Below are 22,508 nucleotides of genomic sequence, written 5' to 3' on the forward strand. Positions count from 1 at the left end.
ATTGAGGCAATGACTAAAACTTATGAACATAGATCTGTGATGACATTTCTTTCTAAACTATTCAAAGCACTTCAAAGTCTAAAGGCCATTACTTATTTTAACATGGAGAAATGTATGCACAATAAATAGTGGAAAATATAGGATTCCATCTAGTGTCATACAAAATGGATATATATAAGTAGCACTCCTCAGGAATAACAAGTTATTTGGTGAAATACTGAATTAAATACTGAGACACTATATTTGAAAAATATCTTTGTACATAGAAAATTCTGACTCTGGAAAATTTGAGAGCTTTCTGGAAGTCATGTTCTGAATAAATAGCATGCCTTGATTTCAAGAAGGAAAAACTGTAAAATGGAACCTAAACTGCACCTAATTTGATTCACCTGTGTCATTCAATGATCAACTCAAACAATACCAGAGGTAAAGTTTACTATCAACACCTTAATTGTCTTTGCCTCTACTCTTTAACTTGGCCCTCCCAATACTTAAGAATCTATTATTGCAAGACTACTCTCCTGGTTTTAATGACCTATTGATAAACACTGTAACACTTTTGCAAAGTCATTCCTATACACTCTCAATCTCTTGCTCCCTTGTTCTATCTTTTATTTGATCAAAAACTGCTCTCAAAGAGCAGAAGTTGATTGAATGACAAAAATAATACACACGCATGCATTTGTGACATGATATGGAACATATGAAATGGATTGTGAAAGTGGAGGAGGAATAAACTTTATTGGCCCATAGAAGGGATGAGGGAATAAGAAGGAGTGGCTAAGGAAGGAAATGAATACAGGTGGAAAAACTAAAATGGGATGATTTAAAATATGGAGATACATTTTAGAGCCTCCACCATCCAATTTAGAGATATATACATACAGTGAAATACAGGTAGACTAACGTGAGTTTCACTTTGAATTGGTGCTATTTGTACCAGTTCTATCATTAGTAAGTCACCAGTTAACTCTGCCAAAGTCAGACACAAGACTCTCTGGTTAGTGCAAACAAAGTTTTCCATCCTGGGTTGCAGTCTGACCCGCCAGTGCTCAGAAGGCATGCTCGTGACGAACTTGCACACTTTCCAGTTCCCCACCTCCAATGGCGGCCAGGGTCTCCAGCCTGCTTAAGCGCTCCAGGCTTCTTCCAAGAACTTCTTCTAGCCGACCACGTAACACCTGGGCGCCTTCCAGTTCCGCGTGCAGAGTTTGATCTCTCTCAGAGCTGATTGAACATGCCACATGGAAGAAAATTGATTAGCAATCAACTTAGTGGATTTCCAAAAAGCCATCTATGCCACTCTGAGCCACGAGACTTTCTAAAGTAATTGTTCTCCAGGTCACAATAAATGAATGTAGTATTTGTTATGGCATTTGTGTTCACTGCTGATAGAGTAGCCAGGCTTGCTCCTTTCTATGCCTCTTTTATGGAGATCCCAGGCCACGCTCATATAAAATTATAGTCCCTAAGGTTCATTTCACACCCTTACAGCCCACATAAGAAAAATTTTGTTACTTAACTGAAAGCTTTTACCTCTGATAAACTAAAACCAGGAAAAACTAAATGCAAACTGAAGCAACACTGAGCCAAACAGGACTGCCACTAAAGATATCATTTTCTCATTTGTTAATAAACTTGACAGTGCTCCAAAAAGGAATCTGGTTCAGAGACTAAAGATCCAGAGGTTCTTTTAAAAGTAACACAATCGAGAGGTCCAATCTTACCTTTCTTTTGCCTTCACTCTCTTAAAGTAGGAAGAAAAAAAAATTTTAACCCAACAATAAACTAGGAGAAAATGAATAAAAAAAAACAAAATTTAGGAAAGAAAAAGGGGCTTGGAGGGAAGGAAAAATGAGTGAAGAAGAAGACGACGAAGACTACGACAATGATGACGACGAAGGGAATGTAAAATGAACCAGACAGATATAATATATACATGACCAAAAATCAAGAGGTACAAGAAAATACATTCATCAGGATGGTTAATACTACCCCAGGACCACTGATACTCAATGAATATCAGAGCCCTTTATAGACTTACTCTTATAATAGAACAGTGTTTAATAGGGCATGGAGAAGAAAAAGGAAAACAATATACACTGAGGGCTTACTATCTTACGCACTGTTTTAGACACTTGACATCATCTTCTCATTTGATCTATGCAATAGCTATGTGAGCTTGGCATTATTCCTCATGAAGCTCAGAGAGATCCACACAAATGATGAGTGGGTGGTTCCAGTACTGTCTCTGCTTTCTCTCCCTGCCTCAGTATTGTAGGTATCTTAGCTTAATGAGGAATAAAAGGAGAAACAGTGCAGTCACTCTCTTACTTCTCTGGGTGGGCATGGAACTTCACCAGACTGCTATAGAGTTGTCTCTCTGCTTGTAAGGCCTCATTGAGCCGACTCCGTTCATCTACCAGTCCTTCCAGCATCAGCAGCAACTGAGGAAAGAAGTAGTAATATGCAAATGGAAAAATGACACATGAAGCCACAATTAATCCTGAGGAAGAGACCAAAAGAATGAATCAGCATATTATTATGAGTTAAAAAGTCCATTATTTTATTACTTACTTAGGCTTTCTATAGTGTTTTACAGTTTTCAAATTAATGTCACATTCATTACCTTTATTTTCAAAACTCTACAAGGCAGAATTCAAACATGGGAGCAAAGAGAAGGCAGAAGCAGAATAAAAAGACTAAGGGAAATAGAGGAAAAGAGGAAACAAGCATGAGAGGAAAACATATGTAGTAGCACTTACTAGTATTCTTCATTCATTCAACAAATAACTACTGAGTACCTTCCATATGGTCGACTCTGCTCTAGGTACTGGGGATACAATCAGAAGCTTACTATTCAGCAGAGTAAAGAATCCACTGATCGCAAACGTGTCACCTTGAGCTATAATAAGTGCTATCAAGAAGACATGCTGCGATAACCCGCAGGGATCGATTTAACTGAACTGGTGGAGATAAAAGCCAGATTGGAATGAGATAAGTAGTTAGTGAGAAAGATGATAATGAAGACAATGCATATAGGCAAGCCACTCTTTTTGTAAAGTTTGGCATTGAAGAAAGGGTAGGCATGGGTAGCAGTTACAAAGGAATCTGTGGCAGGGACAGAGGCAGGGTCCTCCCTCCACTGCCTTTTGTCTTTCCTTTTTTTAAGTTGAGAGTGGTTTGACCACAGTTAAATGGAGGTAGATAAGAAGGTTTCAGCCAAAAGACAGTGAGAAAATCTTAGTTATGAGAGTGAGAAATAACTGACAGAACTTGCTGCTCCCTTCAGGACTATAAATGTCAGAAAAAGGCACCCATGGCTGCTACTGACCAAGGTAGGAAATTTTGGTGTGCAGATTCTCTATGAAATACCACCAACTGACCACTTCATCAGTAATTGAGATCAACAGCCTTTCCATTGTCTATTTCAGAGTAAAAATAAGGTTTTTATTCCAACAATTTACCTGTTGTCTTCGGTTTCCTGAAGTTTCTTGACCCTGTGATTCTACTGAAGCAACTTTTTCCCGAAGAAGCAAGACTTCTTGGGTCAGGCGTTCCATAGCTGGTATGTCTTCAGGATCAACCAGTTGCATTTGCAGATCCTAGAAGTCAAAAAGTAAGTATAAAATTATCAGGGGATGGGGTGGAGATAGAGAATAGGGTTAAGGCTTAAAATATACAGGGTTCCTCTTTGGAATGATGGAAATGTTTTGGCAGTGGATGGTAGCACAACACTGTGAATGCAATTAACAGCACTGAAATATATATCTGAATGTGGTTAAAAGGGGAAATGTTAGGTTCATATACAGTACAGAACAAAAATATTTTTAAAAAAAATCCAAGGAACTACACTACACAGTGAATCCTATGTTAAACCATGGACTATAGTTAATAGTACAATTAGAAAAATATGCTTTCATCAATTTTAACAAAATGTTCTATACCAATGCAAGGTGTTATGAATAGGGCGGTATATGGAAATTCTGTATTTTATGTATAATTTTTCTGTAAACCTACAACTTCTCTAGAAAAGAAAAAAAAAATGTATAGTAATAAAAATACTATTCAGCAGAAGAGAAAGGGAGCAACTGCTCCTGAACTAGTCTGTGATATTTTCAGGGGAGAATATTGATAAGTTATATGAAAATAATGACATTTTCCTATAAAATCTTAGCAACTATGATATAAGTCAAAGAGAATGTGGTGATATCAAGAGACCCAAACTAACAGTGCATCGAGGAAATAAGCACTGGCCAAAGGACTAAATCTATCCAAATACTGTTTGGAGATGCCCTATTGGTATTCTGAGCTGTAATCATTTCCAACAGTTTTTAAAACGCTTTGAAAGACCTTTATAAGGTCTTCTTTAATCTGTATGTTCCTTGTCAGGGACTCCATATCAGCAGCCTGCACCTGAAGCTCTTCTTCCTGGACAGCCACCATGGACTGTAAAGCAGAAAGTTCCATCTGTGGAGAGAAGAAATCCTGAGGTCAGTGGGCAGAGTAAACAATATCTCACATTTACATTTTAACATTGAGGCAAATGTTTTTCCATATTATATCACTCTCAGCCAGCAATGCAAGTGAAAACTAAAACATGAATAGTGCTCTACTGGAACAAATCAATAAAATACACAGTGTGATTACCACAGGGTGTTTTATGGGAAATTGTAATAGTTGTTTTTAATGATTTACCACATTTGAGTTAACTACCTAAAATTATCAAATGTGCTTAATTCAAGAGTTTATGATACTTTAAAAAATAACAATTGTTCATTGTTAGCAGATGTAAGAATAGATGAAGATTTTCTTTATAGAAGTATTTCAGCAAATAGATGAAGAAATGATAGAATATCTCCATTTTGCAACCCCTAATGAATGGATATAGGCATTGAGGATCCACAGCTACAAACATTAAATTTCCTGATATAAGAACATGCCACCATTTATGAAGAAGTCTTATCAAAAGTTAGCACTGCATACCCAAACTTTCAGTTTGTATCTTCCATTCCTCACCAGGAAACGACAACCAAATATTTGATTATGACAAGTTCATTAATAATCATGATAATAACAGTAGCTGCCAACATTTGTTGGGTGTTTACTATGTGCCAGGTACTATGATAAATGCTTGCATATGTTAATTCTCTTAGTAAACCCTGTTATCTGATTCCAATTTCAATACCTGCCAATTTACTTCTCATTCATAACTCTCTAGGAACACCATACTTGCTCTTTACTCAGGGCCTTTGCACCTACTATTTCCTCTGCATTAAATATCTTCCCCATGTTTTTATCTTCTAATTGCATCAGTGTTTATAGTATCACTGAGTGGTCTCATGATAATATATAACTACATGAAGCTATTTGATGGTTCTGGGCTACTGAAGCATGTTAGGAAGAAATGCTTCTCTTAACATTTTCTTCCATGTTGAAGGAACTCAATTAGTATAACTCCTGACCTCTTTCCACCCCTTCACTTATTCAGCCTCAGACAGGTATAGGGACTTATCCTACTGGTACCTTAGGGAAGAATACATCAGGCATGCTTAACTCATCCCCACACTTCTCCTTGGAAGATGGCTGCCTAGCAGAAGCCTGTTTTCTCCATTGCTTCTGCAAAGGCAGGTTCTTCTTTAACATGTAGGGAGTGGTCTGCTATGGCCCAATGTTATCTGTGACTGGGGTGGTAAGTCTACCTAATTCTGTGGTTTGGCTAACAGGCCCACTTGGTTTTTACATTAAGTCCTCTTTATCAGAAATAAAGTTGGTAGAGTACCAAACTATCTAACCCTACTTTATTTCTCAATTTCTTCAGATCTGGAGTATAGAAAAAGAGATGCTATTACTAGCATACCTTGGAAATACTGCAGGTTTGGTTCCAGACCACAGCAATAAAGCAAACATCACAATAAAGTGAGTCACACAATTTTTTTGGTTTCCCACTGCATATGAAGTGTGCCATAGCATTATGTCTAAAAAAATGTACTTACCCTAATTCAAAAAATAGTTTGTTGCTAAAAAATGCTAACCATTATCTGAGCCTTCAGCAAATCATAATCTTTTTGGAGGGTCTTGCCTCAGTGATGATGGCTGCTGACTGATAATGGTGGTGGTTGCTAAAGGTTAGTAAGGCTGTGGCAATTTCTTAAAATAAGGCAGCAATGAGGTTTGCCACACTGATTGACTCTTCCTTTCATAAAAGATTTCTTGGTAACATGGGATGCAGTTTGATAGCATTTTACCCACAGTAGAACTTCTTTCAAAATTGGAATCAACCCTCTCAAACCTTGCTTCTGCTTTAACTAAGTTAACGTCATATTCTAAATCCTTTTTTGTCATTTAAACAATATTCACAGTATCTTTACCAGGAGTAGATTCATCTCTAGAAACCACTTTCTTTTCTCATTCATAAGAAGCAACTTCTCATCCATTTAAGTTTTAGCATGAGATTGCAGCAAATTCAGTCACATCTTCAGGTTCCACTTCTAATTCTCTTGCTATTTCCACCACATCTACAATTATTTCCTCCACTGAAGTCTTGAAACCCTCAAAGTCATCCATGAGGGTTAGAATCAACTTCCAAACTCCTATTAATGCTGTTATTTTGACCTCCTCCCATGAATCACGAATGGCATCTAAAATAGTGAATCTTTTCCAGAAGGTTTTCAACTTTGTCCAGATCCATCAGAGGAATCGCTATCTACAGCAGCTATGGACTTACAAAACATATTTCTTAAATAATAAGACTTGAAAGTCAAAATTACTCCATGATCCATGGGCTGCAGAACGGATGTTGTGTTAGTAGGCATGAAAACATTAATCTCATTGTACATCTCCAACAAAGCTCTTAAGTAACTAGGTAATGCATTGTCAATGAACAAATATTTTGAAAGGCATTTTTTTTTTTTTTCTGAGCAGTAGATCTCAACAGTTGGCTTAAAATATTTAGTAAACCATGTTGTAAACAGATGTGCTGTCTGTCATCCAGGCTTTGTTTTTCTATTTATAGAGCATAGGCACAGTAGATATAGCATAATTCTTAAGGGTTCTAGGATTTTCAGAATGGTAAATGAGCACTGGTTTCAATTTAAAGCCACCAGCTGCATCAGCCCCTAACAAGAGAGTATGCCTGTCCTTTGAAGTCAGGCACTGACTTCTCTTCTCTAGCTAGGGGAGTACTACACAGCATCTTCTTCCAATAGAAGTCTGTTTCATCTACATTGAATATCTGTTGTTTAGTGTAGCAGACACTTTCATCATCTTAGCTAGATCTTCTGGGTAACTTGCCGCAGCTTCTACATCAGCACTTGCTGCTTCACCTTGCACTTTTATGTTATGGAGATGGCTTCTTTGCTTAAATCACAAGAACCAACCCCTGCTAGCTTCAAGCTTTACTTCTGTAGCTTCCTCACCCTCTCACAGTCTTCAAAGAATGCAAGAGAGCCTTGCTCTGGATTAGGCTTTAGTTTAAGGGAATGTTGTGGCTGGTTGATCTTCTAACCAGAGACTGATGGTTAAACTCATGTGTCAACTTGGCCAGGTTATGGTGTCTAGTTGTTTGGTCGAGCAAAATTGGCCTGATTGTTACTGTGAGGATATTTTATGGATTTAAATCATCAGTAAGTTGATTGCATCTATTGCTGATCACATCTACAATCAACTGAGGAGATTGCCTTCTACAATGAGAGAAGTCAGTTAAAGGCATTAAAAAAAGTGATGATTTCAGGAGTCAGAAGGAAGAATTTCCATCTCTAGTTCAACCAGCCAGCTTCTCCTGGGAAACTCATCAGAAACCACCAGAATTCCCAGCTTGAGGCCTGCCCTATGGAACTTGGACTTGTCCCTCCCCACAGTCACATAAACTAATCCCTATAATCAATCTCATAATATTATATATATAGTTGGATCTGTTTCCCTAAAGAAACCTGACTAATACACAGGTCACTAAAACTTTCTCCATATCAGCAATAAGGTTGTTTCACTTTCTTATCATTCATATATTTACTGGAGTAGCACTTTTAATTTCCTTCAAGAACTTTTCCTTTGCATTCACAACTTGGCTAACTTTTTGGTGTAAGAGGCTTAGCTTTCAGCCTCCCTCAGCTTTTGACATACTTTCCCCACTAAGCTTAATCATTTCTATTGAGATATGTGAGATTCTTTCTTTCACTTGAACACTTAAAGGCCATTTAGGGTTATTAACTGAATTTCAATATTGTTGTGTGTCAGGGAACAGGGAGGCCCAAGGAAAGGAAGAGAAACAGGGAATGGCCAGTTGGTGGAGCAGTCAGAAAACACACATTGATCGCTTAAGTTCGCTGTCTTAAATGGGCACAGCTCATGGTGCCCCAAAACAATTACAATAGAAACATCAAAGATTACAGCTCACCATAACAAATAAAATAATAATGTAAAAGTTGGAAACACTGCGAGAATTACCAAAATATGACACAGAAATCCAGAGCATGCATGTTGTTGGAAAAATGGCACTGACAGACTTGCTTGACACAGAGTTGCCCAAAACCTTCAATTTGTAAAAAACTCAGTATCTATCACTTCTCAGCCTTTTGGCTAAGATCAAGTGTGAAAATGTAACATCTGTGAAGCACAGTAAAGTGAAGTGCAATAAAATGAGGCATGCCTGAAATTGGGCTCTCTCTAGGAACTCTATCATTACATATCCAGGTATTTGCTCTACTGAAGAAAAATGAAAACATGAAAAAGAAAACATTGTTGCAGTATGATAAAGGTCTGTAGTCAGGCATGGTTTTAAATTCTGGCATAATGTCCTTGACAAGGGATCTAAACTGATTCCCAGTTTCCTCATTTATAAAATGGGAATAACATCTATTTTTCAAGATTGTGTGAGAATTAGTAAAGATTTTAAGTGTTGGGCACATAACAGGCACTTAATGGTAACTTTCATCATCATCATCATCATCTCAAGACAGCAGGAAAATATTTAAAAATATGGGAAAATCTGTATGGCTTATGTAAATATCTAATATTAGAAGGGCTGCCATAATGAATGTACATGGCATTGGACTAAGAGGTGGGTAGTTGATTAAGGACCATAAAGATAAACAATATAGCTAAATATCACTCACTCAAAATACCCATTTATAATCATTACAATTTTATGATCCAACAAAACCAGGCAGAACCAAAAAGTAACATTACTCTGGATTGAGTATATATGATAAAAATAGGAAAAGTACATGGAAAATAAAATATTTGAGAAGAATAACCAGATAAATGTTACGGTATAACCAAGAAAACGGAGGGAAAGAGTTTAGGGAATTTTTTAAACTTGCATTTTTAAATGCCAAACACTCTCACATTCTCAAAACTAACTGAGTCATTGTGATGGTTAATTCCACGTGTTAGCTTGGCTTGGTTATGGTGTACAGTTGTTTGGTCAAGCAAGCACTGGCCTGATTTGTTACTGTGAGTGTATTTCATGGCTTTAAATCATTAGTCAGTTGATTATATATACAGTTGATTATATCTACAATCACCAAAGAAGAGCACCTTGGTGAGTTAATATGTATATAATGCAACTAACATTTTTCTCCAAAAAGAAAAAAGGCAATGAGAGAAGTCTCATCCAATTAGTTGAAGGCCTTAAAGGGAGAACTGATTATTTCGGTAGCCAGAAAAGAAGAATTTCTATCATTACTTCAGCCAGTAAGCTTCTGGGGAATTCACTGAAACTTTCATTGGATTCTCAACTTATGACCCGCCCTACATTATTTGGACTTGCCCATTTCCACAGCACATGAGCCAATTCATATAACAAATCTCATAATATTTACACATATATGTATCTTGTTTGTTTCTCTGGAGAACACTAATACAGTCATATAACATGAGTTGATATTGAAGAGGAATATGGTAATGAAAAGAGAAATTATGAGGAACAATAATAATTCTATCACAAATATGAACATAGGTGCTATATTATAGATCTTAATTATGGCAAAAAGGTAGAACAAAACTGCAAAGCTAAACAGACTAGTTAGCTAAATTTAGCAACCAATGACACTGACTGATCTTCTAAAACAGATGCCATACTAACATAAAGGCTTTTGGTTTTAAACTGTAACTCTGCTGTGGCCTAAAATTTCTTCCACATTACAGTTGGACATAAAACTAGCTGTACAGGGAAGGCGGGAGACGGGATTTGTCTTGTAAGGCTTAAAGGCCTCTTCTAAGAAAACTGATGAAAATTCTATTGCTAGAAATAGTTAAAGCACAAAGACAGGAAAAATTATCTGCTGCAGGACATGACTTCTTTGGCAGTGTTTAGAGTCACAGGAAACTTGGGTTTAAATCTTAGTTTGGGCATTTTTTAGTAATATAATTATTTCTCATGCCCATGTTAAAAAAAATCAGTGTTTTAGCTTCTTCATCTATAAAACGGGGCCAATACATTTACTTTGTATAAACTTGTGAGCATTAGAACTAATATACTTTAAGTACCTAACATGGCATACTGCATTATAGTTAATACTCAATAAACATTATTAATCATATTCAAATTTCTCTTGTTCCATGTTTCTGTAACTAATTTGATGAATCTTTTATAATCATAAGCAGCTATTATATAGCAATTCATTTTTCTCTCAAGTGTTTTACAATTATTTTATTCCAGCTGGCCAGTGGAGAGAAAACCAAGTTGTCTCACACTGAGAAAGTTTTAAAAGTCCCCATTTATAAGAATAAGAGCACGTTGTGAGTTAACATGTATATAACGCAACTTACATTTTTCTCCAAAAAGAAAAAAGGCATCCCTTGCATTTGGAGCCAGATATTTAGAGAACTATTCTCTTTGAAATAAAAACTATTTTGGAAGAAAAGAAATAGAAATTTGGAAATTAGTCTGGATTAGAATACTCACCCTACTTTCCCTTTCTTTTTTAGCCATGAGTTCAAGTTCCTCTTTGGCATTACTCAGTTCTTTTTCCAGCCCTGAAACAGTGTCCAAGTCTCCTACAAATGAACACACATTACAAGATTTAATTGCAATTATTGTAATGTGATCTCTCCTGCATCATTTCTGAGAAATTTACACTAAAGACACACTCCAAGAATACAAAAAAATATATATGGAAAAGAATGTTCTATGCAGCATTACCTGTAACAGCAAAATACTTCAATTAATGTACATGCCTATAAGGAAAGGATAAATAGACACAGAATATCCACCCATGGAACACTGTATACCACTGTAAAAAAGAATGAGGAAGATCCTTATGATCCTGTGGAGTGATTTCCAGAATATATTGTTAAGTAAAACCAGCTAGGTGAAAAAGAACACATCTAGTGTAATACATTTTGTATTAGAGAAACAGGAGAAATAAGAGCACACACACACCTGCCCCACATACACACAAAGGATTGATTTTCTTACTTTTACAAAAAGAAACACTGGAAGGATAACCCAGAAATAAAATTGGTTACCTACAAGGGGATGAGTTGAAACAAGAGAGAAGGGATAGGGAAGTAGATAGGATTTCTGAGAATGACTTTCCTATATAATTTGAGTACTGAACCATGTTAACGCTTCACCTTTTAAGGTATAAATTTGACAATACTGGGAGAGAAAAAGCCTAACACTGAATACTAACAGAATCAAAAGAACCTATAAGGCAAATAGATAATATAACCACCCAGAAGATAATAATAAAAATAGTCCAAGTAACTTTTAAACACAGAACTCTCAGGAGATACACGCTAAGGATAAAAAGAATTACACAGAAATCTTGAATGTTACTTAATAGGTTTATTGTTGCTAATGGTATTCGTATAGCAATTCTGAGACTATTTTTGTGTATTGCAGTATTGAGCCTAAATGTGTAAATATATTGATGTTATAGGTAACCAAGATTCTCAAAGTCGAGAGAAGGGGGATATAAATGTGGAATAAGGGAAAGAAAGAACCTGTGCTGTTAAACAGAAATTAATCAGTGTAAAATCATGAAATCACCACACACCCACACCCATCCACACCCACACACACATGATGCTAATGATGCTAAAACCACGGGGCAAATGACTGTTGGGAAACAGAACTGTCAACATCTCAAAGTTATCAGCCAGTAGATCACTTTTTTTTTAATTCCCAAGGGAAAAATGAACCTTTACAACGGGGAGAGCTGGAAGATACAACCTTAACCAAATGACCAAACTTAATACTGCAAGGATGGTACAAACTGACGTCACATGCTCCTGATGTGAAGTACTGAGAAAAACATATCACCCATGCAGTATCCTTGCCAAAAATGTTTAACTTGAATCTCATCATGACAAAACAACCATATACAAATTAAAGGACATTAGCTGGTCTGCATATTTCAAAAAACATCAATGTCACAAGAGACCAAAAAGGCCAGAAAACTGCTCTAGATTAAAGAGTATAAAGAGCCATGACAACTAAATGTAAAGCATAATCCCTAAAGGAAAAATAAAAACAGCCTTGGAGAGCATTATTGGGACAATGGGAAACTCTAAAAATAGAGCACATATCAGATGCTAAAACTACATAAAGGTTAAATTTCCTGAGTGACATTTATACTGTAGTTGTGTAGGAGAATGCCCTTGTTCTTAGGAAATACAAGAAGTGTTATAATGATGAAGTGTTATAATGCCTGTAAATAATTCTCAAATAGAAAAAACATTATATCTATATATGTGTACACCTGGGAAGAAATATGGTAGTATGGAAAAACGTTAACTGGTGAATCTTAATAAAATTGTGTATGGATATTGTAGCAACCCATGGCCTGAGCAAAACAGGCCTGCAGATCTTTGGTGCACAGCAGTCTGCAAGACCTAGGCAGCTAAATGTTTAACCTATTGTCTTTCTAAGCCAGTAAAGAGAAAAAGGGTAAATTGACCTTAAAATGTACCTTTATGCAAGCAAGCAGGAACTGAGAGGCTCTTAGTCTCACAAAAAGAGCAAAATGTACTTGTTCAAGTGTTAGTCTAGTCTATCCTGCACCAACCCCCAGGTCAGAATGACCTGTTCCTGCATCTATGCTCCCCCAACCCTTAGGAAGGCCTTTGTCTTAAACCCTTACAAAAGGCTTTCTGCCCTTTTTGCATCGCTTGGTCATCTTCCTTGTGAATGCAATGCCTGCCTGGCCTGAGAGAGCCATCATGATCTCTCCACGACTTCTCACCCTGTAAGTAAGCCCTGAATAAAAGTTCACGTATCAGAAAATGCTCGTCTTCTTTGGCCTTTGGGCTGGCATGGCCCTCTTGGGCTGCGACAGATATTCATTGTACTATTTTTCCTACTTTTCTACAGATTTGAAAATTTCCAAAATAAAATTGGAGAAAAATATATTTTTTGAAAAGGTAAATTAGGAATAAATTAAGTAAATCTAGCATTCTTTTCAACTAATATAAAGTCTTCCCACTGGAAAATGGCTTTTTGCAATATTGCTTTATGAAATTCCATATATCTAACAATATAGCATAGGCACAAAGTGTCTGCATTCTTAACATCAATAAAAAATTTCAAGTTAGTTTTCTAAGTGCAATACCTGACCTTCTTATCATAGCAATATAATCGCCACCATTAATCATGGTAAATCTCAACTTCTCAAACTGGCTAGGTATTATTTTCTTTAGGCTACACTAGATTCCAATCTTTTGCTCTTTGAAAATCTAGGTTATACATTTAAGTTTTACTCTTACCAGGAGTAGAATTAGGTTGTCTTTATAGAATTCAAGCCCTTCAATAGGGCTGAGCTTGGCAAATAAGTTAACTGACATTGCCTATCTCTCCCATCAAAAGTAATTTCAAATTACAATGAGGAGTCCCAGTCTGCCTGGAAGATTCCCAGAAGAAGATATCAGCCTCCTGGTTCTCTGTGCAGTTCTGGAAGCACTACCTTCTGTATTTCTGAATCCTTGTGAAGCTATCTGAAATGGAGGGTCAGGATGCAGTTTTCCTGGCCATATTGTGGAACCAGAGCAAAAATCTCAATCCAACATAAAGTAAGGGCAGTTTTGCCTAGAATAAACATATCTTTGGCCTTTCAGGGGAATCCAAACTTATTTTTCCATTAAGGTAGGAAGAGAAATAGAGTCTTGGTCAAACCTTTTAACAGAGATTTGCAGGAAGGAAAGACAGAAAGTTCCTTCACAAAATGAAATTTGATACTTACCTAAAGTGGACCTGGGCATACTGGCGTCCCTTTTGGCAGTCAATGAAGTGCTGTCATCTCTGGAGGGTATTTGCATTGAAACCTAAATATGGAAAGAGTGAGGGAATTTAGGAAGATCCAGGAACCCATGATTACAATGACAGGAATTTGGAATATTCTCAATTTGGTATTAAAATTATCAAACTTATGCCCGAAATGTAAACACAGTCTGCATAAATATTTATACAAGTCTATAGTTCTTACTTGATCAGGCTGCTCTCCAAGATGAGGGCTAACAGAAGTAACTTCAACTGGTTTGTTAGACTGGGACACCATTAAGTCTTTCCCTCCTAAATGTTGGCGCAGGGCCTGTAATTCTGAATTTCTTTCCATTAGGGCTTGTACCATCCTCTCTGCAGCAGCCTAGCAAGAGGAAACAACACATAACCTTACAGGGATAACCTAGTAAAATACAATTTATGTTCTGATATTATTTCTTAAAAGCCAACTGTTCATGAAAAGCCAGCATGGCCCTAAGAACTAGTTTCCTTGCTTTCAGTTTGCAGGGAAAAACATAATCAAGTGAGTGGAAAGAAAGTCTCTCATAGACAGACTACTGAAAACAACTTAATATGATACTTCTATCACAGAGAATCTGAAATTGGTTCTGCTATTTCTCTATCAGGCTAAGGTGTTAAGATCTTTCTTTTGTCTGGGAGAGCTGTTCCTTTGCCCTAGAATGCTCTTCATTCAAACATTTGTGTGGTTAACTCCCTTACTAACTTCAAATCTTTGCTGAATGTCACCTGATCAGACTGGCCTTCCTTGCATATCCTATCTAAAACAGCAATCTCTTCTCTACCCCCAATTTCCCTTGCCATGCTTTATTTTTTTCCAATGCACTTACCATTCTCTCTCTCTCCCAAACGGAATGTAAGTTTTCTAAGGGCAGGCAAGTACAGTGTATGGCAAGTACTTGAATGAATGAATGAATGAATTACACAGATAAACATTTTATCAGACTACATGTCCTAGGGAATCTGAATCTCAAAACCACTAAACCAGTTTACTCCATTTCAAATCCCACAGTCTTCTAAGACAGATAACACAATTAGGGAAAGAACTAAAACATAATTTATATGACCATTACTGCATTTAATCAGAAAATCTGAAGATAATAAATTAACACTAAAATTAGTACCAACTGTCTCTGGGGAGGAGTAGTACCTGTTTTAAATGAGAAGTTGAGCCTTGTTACAATTTTTAAGGAGAACAAAAACCTTTGACTTTCAGTAAGCAAAATTTGGGCTCTTTTGGGATTTAGACATAACTATTTTGGAGGTATCAGTACATTATTAACTTGCCTTAATAAAAAATCTCTATAAGTTATTACAGAAAAGCAATAAATATCATACAAGAGATACTCTGCGGTCTATATCCCTTGGTATTCTTTTTCTAATAGTGCTGTTCTTAGCAGTGCTCCTCAAAGTGTGGTCCCTGGACTAGCAGCATCAGCATCACTATATACTAGAAACGTGTTAGAAATGCAATCTTGAGTCCCACCTTAAACCTTCTAAATCTATTTCTGGGTGACCTTGGGAATCTATGTTTTTGTCCAGGTGATTCTTTTGCATTTTAAATTTTGAGAAGTGGATCTAGAAAAAAACAAGCATTATTTTTCTTCTTGAGTGAAAATATTTTGTAATTTCTATCATCTTCTTGGTTCCATTATTTTACTACCTACAGTATATATTTCTTTCTAAGGTATAATAAAACTAATTCTCTCAAATTACAAAGGAGTTAAAAAGAAAACACAAGAAAATACTTGTTAGCCTCTTACCAAAGACTTAAAAACTCACAGTGATTTTGTTATGACTATTCTAGAAGTGATTTCTGGAGCACATGTCAATATGTTTCTAACAAAGTGTGAAATTACTTAAGGGGAATTGAGAATTCTAAGAGTGTAATATAACCATCCCATAAGATAAGGAAGCATTAAATAATATTATGTCAAATAATACAGGCTTATGATAAGAATCTAGCTCCCTCCAAAAACTGACTAGAGTTACTGGCCTCTGAAATGCAGCACAAGTCAACTGTAGCATTCTCTAGCCTTGAGGAGAAATATACATGGAAATAAGGATAAATTAGAATTTAATCCCAAAATACTTGTGTACCATTATCCATTATCTTGAGATTAAATATACCATATTATTATGAGATTATTGATTCCTATTAAGGCCTTTGAAAAAATAAAATCATTTTCTCTCTTGAAATAATTAAGCTTTTATAAGAATTAAGAGAAAATATGAAGTGTAGGTTTTCCATACCTTGGCTGGAAATGAAAAATATCAATCAGATCTTGATATTTTAGAATCAAAATCAAAACCCTCAAGAACCCCATACTCCTTTCTCTCTAAGGGATAATATAGTACTAGGAGAAGAAAATATACATAATGAAGTTATCTGATATATTGTTTAAGCACCCTTCCAAATGCAAAAGCATTCTAAATATATCCCTTATTTTGATGACTGAAGTAAAATAGTAATCTTGTTAATAAATTGTTGGGGAAAAAAACTAACAGATATGATTATAAAATGATACAAAGACAAATGTTACAAGGTTCAAATGCTTCCTATTTGCAGACAATAAATGTACTAAGTGATACTGTTCTGGTCTGTACATTAGTCCTTACTTGGCTCTCCTGCTCCCTGGTGCTCATGGACTGAAGCAGAACCTGAATTTCCATTTCATATTCCATAGCTTGTTTGTTTCGATCACTTAGAAGGTCCTGCAGCATCCTTTCCTTTCTCTGTAAACGCTGGCATAGCTCCTCAGCTATTTTATTCTGCCCTGGTTCAAGTTTGCAGAGCAATGTTGCACTAAGATCCTAATACAAAAGGAACAGGATAAGTTTCTGGAGGAAAGAATTCTCTCTACTACATCTCTAAGAGCTTATAAGAATCTATCATAGAAGAAAGAGAGAACTGATGCTGTTGACCTATAACAATCTTTACAGCAAACATCATTCATTTTTGCATCAACAGATCTAGCACAGGGTCTGACAGGGTCTGTCACACAGAAAGCTGTAAATACATGTTCAGTGAATGAACAATAACAATATAGAAAAAATACATGTTGTCTTCTATAACAGTCCTTTCCTATTTGCTTATGGCAAATAACTGGTGTTAAATGAGGATAAATGGTCACTTAGTTCATTTATTTTCTCCCCAGTGTAACTCTATAGCTTTAGTACAAAAAAGAAAATGCACACTGTATTTCTTAGCTTGCTGATACAGTTCTTATTTCTATATTAAGAAGTAATATGGTGGTTAAAATTGTGATGCCATATGGCCTGGGTTGAATACTGGCTCTGTCACTTATTAGCTATGTTACCGTGGGGCAAGTTACTTAACCTCAAAAGTGTGTTTCCTTGTCTATAAAACAGATAAAAATTGTATGTGCCCCATAGTGTTGTGAGAATTCAATGAGTAAAATTCATTAAGTTCTTAAAACAGTGCCTGAACCCATGAATCTTGAAGATGACTGTGTAAGAATGTAGTTCATGAGGGGTGACGGTGTGATTGGGAGGGCCATGTGGACTGCACTCCCCTTTGTCTAGTTTGTGGATGGATGAGTAGAAAAAAATGGGGGAAGGAAAAAACAAACAAACAAACAAACAAAGGTACCCAGTGTTCTTTTTTACTTTAATTGCTCTTTTTCACTTTATTATTCTTGTTATTTTTGTGTGTATGCTAATGCAGGTGTCAGGGATTGATTTTGGTGATGAATGCACAACTGTGTAATGGTACCGTGAACATCGAATGTATGCTTTGTTTTGTATGACTGCATGGTATGTGAATATATCTCAATAAAATGAATTTAAAAAAAAATGTAGCTTATGAGGGGTGACAATGTGATTGAGAAAGCCATGTGGATCACACTCCCCTTTGTACAGTATATGGATGGATGGGTAGAAAAACGGCGCAAAAAAAAAAAAAAGCACCCAGTGTTCTTTTTTAGTTTGTTTTTTTTCACTTTAATTTTTATTCTTATTACTTTTTTGTGTGTGGTAATGAAAATGCTCAAAAATTAATTTTGGTAATGAACACACAACTATATAATGGTTCTATAAACAACAATTGAATGTACACTTTGTATGACTGCATGGTATGTGAATATATCTCAATAAAATTGAATTAAAAAATTAAAAAAACAAAAAAACAGTGCCTGACAGATCATAAGCACTCAATAAAGGTTAGCTATCATATTGCAGACATATTTTGTAGACCTCATTAATTCTCACATAACTTCTTTGAGGAAGATAATTATCACAGCCTTATAGGCAAGGAAAAAAAAAGTCCCATTGAAAGTCAATGACTCGCACAGGCACAGAGCAGCATTAAAGACTTGGGTCATTGGCCTCCCAGACCTCAAGCATTCTAATTCAAGACTGAGATTATGTATTCATTAACCCAACTGCCTTTAAATTAACTAAAGTCTTGCCTCCACTTCCTTGTTCCTGTCATGTAGAGATGTCTGTAACTGCTGAATGATACTTTCTTGTTCCTTCTGCCAATGGCTAAATTTGATTTCCATTTCTTCTTTCAGCCATTGGAAGTTTTGACAAGTAGCAGATAACTGTTCCACTTCCAGGCCTTTGGCCTTCAGGAGACTCTCCATACTCTGCAGGAACACAGAGAGCAATCACAGTTATCTTAGAGAGCCACACCACACTCCTCAGGATAAACAAGAAATATGACCCACCTTTAAATTATCTCCTAAAGGCAAATTCAACATTTTGCAAAAGGAGAAAACTTCGTTTCTAATCTAGCAATGCCATATTAATCTCTTTTTTTTTTTGTTTTGTTTTGTTTTTAGAAACTCATCTAGTTTGTGGAGAGATAAACACAGAGCATATGATCAATGAAGTGTTTTGGAGGAAGTAGGCAATGCTACCGAGGAAGAGAAGGACTTTAAGACATGGCAGATAGTAAGATATACAAGCTTTAAAATAATGCAAGAAAAAGCCAACAGTAAATGTTAATAAAATAAACAAGTGTGGCAATAAACAAACACGTACACAGTGCTGAGAAAAACATGATGTAATAGTTGCACCCTAACGATGCTTATATAAAAGTGTACAGATATTGACAAGGATTAGAAATAAGTCAGAACTGTGTAAATAGAAATCAATATTCACTGCCTCTCCTAACAAACTAATAGCATAAAAGAAAGTAGAAGTGTTAATCTATGCTTCTGAATCTACAATGATGGAACCAGTGACTATTATTTTTGTTTTTTCTTATAAAGAAAATACCCTGGTTTTCAGAAAATGACAGAAGAGACTGATGGCTTAGGCTTAAAATATAAGCGGGCGAGGAATACAAAGGCAAGGACAGATTTTGCTCTTACTTGCATGGTAGCTTCATTGGAAGAGAGGACACCACGTAGTCTCTCTAAGTCATGATCTCGCTCTCTCACAGCAAGATGAAGCTGACGCAGTTCTTTTTCTTTTTCTTCCAGAGCGGAAAACTTTTCATCTATGGCCCGCTGCAAGGAAAGCAAGGCTCCTAATACTCCATAAGATTCATTACCCTTATCACTCTTATTCAGTAAGATTCAAAATATAAAGGAATGGAAAACCAACTCCAAAGAGCAGCAAATTAAGATAGACACAAATTTCAGTATTACTGTGTGGATAGGATAATCCGTAATGTAGTGAACAAAATTATGATACATACCTCTAGAGCAACATCTCTATCTTGGATTCGCTGCCGAAGTTTCTCAAGCAACATTTCATTTGCTTCAAGAGTTTTATCCGAGTTATCCTGATACTGCAGGAGCTCCCGAAATTCCTACAGACCAAAAAATATTTGCCTTTATTCATTAATTTATCCCATATTAACTAAATTCCTACATTTTTCTAGGAGGGCAGAGTTTAGTAGGGAAAAAGACACATAAATTGTTAACTATTAGGCAATGTAGAGATATATACACTCATATATATATGTACGGGGGTGGGGTGGGGGTGGGGGTAGGTATGTGAAAGAAAACAGGTTGCATTGTCTTACTCTGCCTGAAGGTGTCAATAAAGATCTCAAAGAACAGTTAACATTTGAACCTAGTTTTTAAGGATTAGGAGTTTCCCAGGTGAAGAGGTGGAGGGGTATTACTAATCAGAGAAAATAATGTATGCAAAACATAAGGACATTTTGAAAAAAGAGTACACTCAGTGAAACGTAAGGGATTCAATGTGACTGGAGCTTAGGGGCGGTGGGGAGAATTGATCACTCCCTTCTCACTGTCCCGTTTTTCCCTAAAACTTTGATTCTGTCATCTAAATCATACTGTGGAATTCCAGTTTCTGTACAGATGTCTTCACTAGACTGACAGCAATGGCTATGTCTTTTTTTGTCTTATGAACACCTAGCATAGTGTCTGACTCACAGAAGTACTTCATATAATGATTTGCTGAATATTTATTGCTTAAATCTTTCAGGTCTATATATATTGTTTCCTACACTTGTTGGTTAGTATTTTGATTCAGGGATTGTATTTTCTATTTATTCTGAGTCCTCTTGATTCCTACCTTTCAATGTTCTACATGTAGCAGGTACTCAACCCAGGTGAACTAATACCTTGAGATTACATGAACAGAAATTTCAGAGTTCTATGAAGCCATTATGTCACCTCACCTGAAGCAGCTGCTCTTTGTGACTCAGAGTATGGTTTAGGTGTTGAATGTTCTGCTTCTGGGTCCGATTCTCACTGTATTTTTCAGCCTCCAGGGCACGAAGTTGTTGGCACTTATTCTGTAATTCTCCTTGTAGCTGCTGCAAGGTTTTTCGCAGTTCCTGAATAAAACATTTTCCCTTTTTTAAGCCATCTAAAATCTTCATGTGGTCATTAGAGACAGAGGTCTTAAAACTTTCAAGGAATACAGAATTAGGTATATAAAACAGCAGAAAGTGCCATTCTTAAAACAGCTCTGGAAATACTATACTTGACTCAAATAGGATATGGAGAATTGTAGGAGTTGAGGATGGGGGTATAAAGTAAATTTTATATTATAGTTCAATACTTATTTCTGATTTAATAAAAACAGATTTATATAACTATTATGTAAGGACTCTGTCCTACTATAAACCTGGATCCTTTACAGTAAGCTCAAGTATAGAATATTTCTACCATCCTGTCATCCAGATTTTCTAAAGAACTCATGAAGACTATCACTCATTTTTCTTAATTTGCCATATGTGACATTTTTCTAATAAGATCAGTAATCCTTAAAACACAAACACCTGCCACTTCACACTACCTTGCAAATATATATTCACCCCATCTAAACAAAATCTAGGAAAATGTTTAAGTAAATAACAAAAAGTTAAGAATTATTTTCACATATGTCCTCCTCCTTCTACACCGCCCCCCACTCTCATTCCCCACCCGTCCCCACCCCCTGCCAGGGCATCTGAAATTTTAATATTTCTGAAGAAAATTTGGTGCTAATATTTAATCTCCAAATTACTTAGGGAGATCCTTCAAAGACTACATTTTAAAATCCTGAATGTTAAGGAGTCTAAGAAAAGAGTTAAAGCACATAAATGCTATTTTAAATCATAAAAAAAATAAAGATAAAGTAACCATTTAAGAATTACATATTTTATTTAAAAAAAAAAATCATGGGTAAGTATGCATGCCATTCCTTTGACCTTGGTTGCTCTTCTGGGTGGCTGATTTTTACCCATTCTTCAAGAATAACTTCAGCTATCTCCTCCTTCAGGAAGCTTTCCCTAACTCCCTTCCTCGGCCTGTCCTATGTGTGCTATAGCACCCCAAACATATCTCTCCTCTACAATATTTACCATCCTGAAATTCTATATATGGGACTATCTTTCATACTAAATTATAATTAAATTAAGAGGAAAGGGCCTTGTTATTTGCTCCAGTATTTCTGGAATGCAGTCCAATACCTAGCATGTGGTATGTGGGTAAGAAATGTTGAATTCAATTACTTAGATTATAAATAAGTGACTCAAGGGTTCAACACAACCTGTCCTGCTAGAAAGTTATTATCAGGGCAAAGTCAGCATGTAGGACCACAAAATGGTTAATGATTTACCTGGTTATGTTTCCAAGAAGCCTCTTTCTGCTGTTCTCTCTCATGTGCTGCAGCCTCTACAAATTGCACACATCGTTTGGCATCAGCCAGTTGGCGTTCTTTCTGTCGTACCACCCTCTGAAGTTTCTGAATTTCAAGCTGGCTGCAGAATAAAGCACTCTGAAGATCAAGCAGAGCCACCTGTTGCTGAGTTGGGGAAGTACCCTCTGAGCTCTGAAGA

The 22,508-nt window shown here is 36.2% G+C and overlaps 1 protein-coding gene across 16 annotated transcripts in view; it reads right to left on the reverse strand.

The window, feature by feature from the left end:
• LOC119526795 (phosphodiesterase 4D interacting protein) overlaps positions 1-22,508 on the reverse strand; it is a 258,604-nt gene that overhangs the window by 56,878 nt on the left and 179,218 nt on the right. For 15 of the 16 annotated variants that reach the window (XM_037826232.1, XM_037826236.1, XM_037826237.1 and 12 more), the window contains 13 exons: positions 22,289-22,501; positions 20,862-21,020; positions 19,908-20,021; positions 19,579-19,716; positions 18,670-18,849; positions 16,859-17,053; positions 14,427-14,585; positions 14,184-14,265; positions 10,907-10,998; positions 4,354-4,470; positions 3,468-3,605; positions 2,335-2,447; positions 1,100-1,227 (listed from right to left, as the gene is read on the reverse strand). In XM_037826232.1, the coding sequence (XP_037682160.1) occupies positions 1,100-1,227; positions 2,335-2,447; positions 3,468-3,605; positions 4,354-4,470; positions 10,907-10,998; positions 14,184-14,265; positions 14,427-14,585; positions 16,859-17,053; positions 18,670-18,849; positions 19,579-19,716; positions 19,908-20,021; positions 20,862-21,020; positions 22,289-22,501 (1,828 nt within the window). The remainder of the gene's footprint in view (positions 1-1,099; positions 1,228-2,334; positions 2,448-3,467; positions 3,606-4,353; positions 4,471-10,906; positions 10,999-14,183; positions 14,266-14,426; positions 14,586-16,858; positions 17,054-18,669; positions 18,850-19,578; positions 19,717-19,907; positions 20,022-20,861; positions 21,021-22,288; positions 22,502-22,508) is intronic. The other variant, XM_037826222.1, reaches the window with a different exon arrangement.

This window comes from Choloepus didactylus, chromosome 2, assembly GCF_015220235.1.
Source record: "Choloepus didactylus isolate mChoDid1 chromosome 2, mChoDid1.pri, whole genome shotgun sequence".
NCBI classification, from domain to species: domain Eukaryota; kingdom Metazoa; phylum Chordata; class Mammalia; order Pilosa; family Megalonychidae; genus Choloepus; species Choloepus didactylus.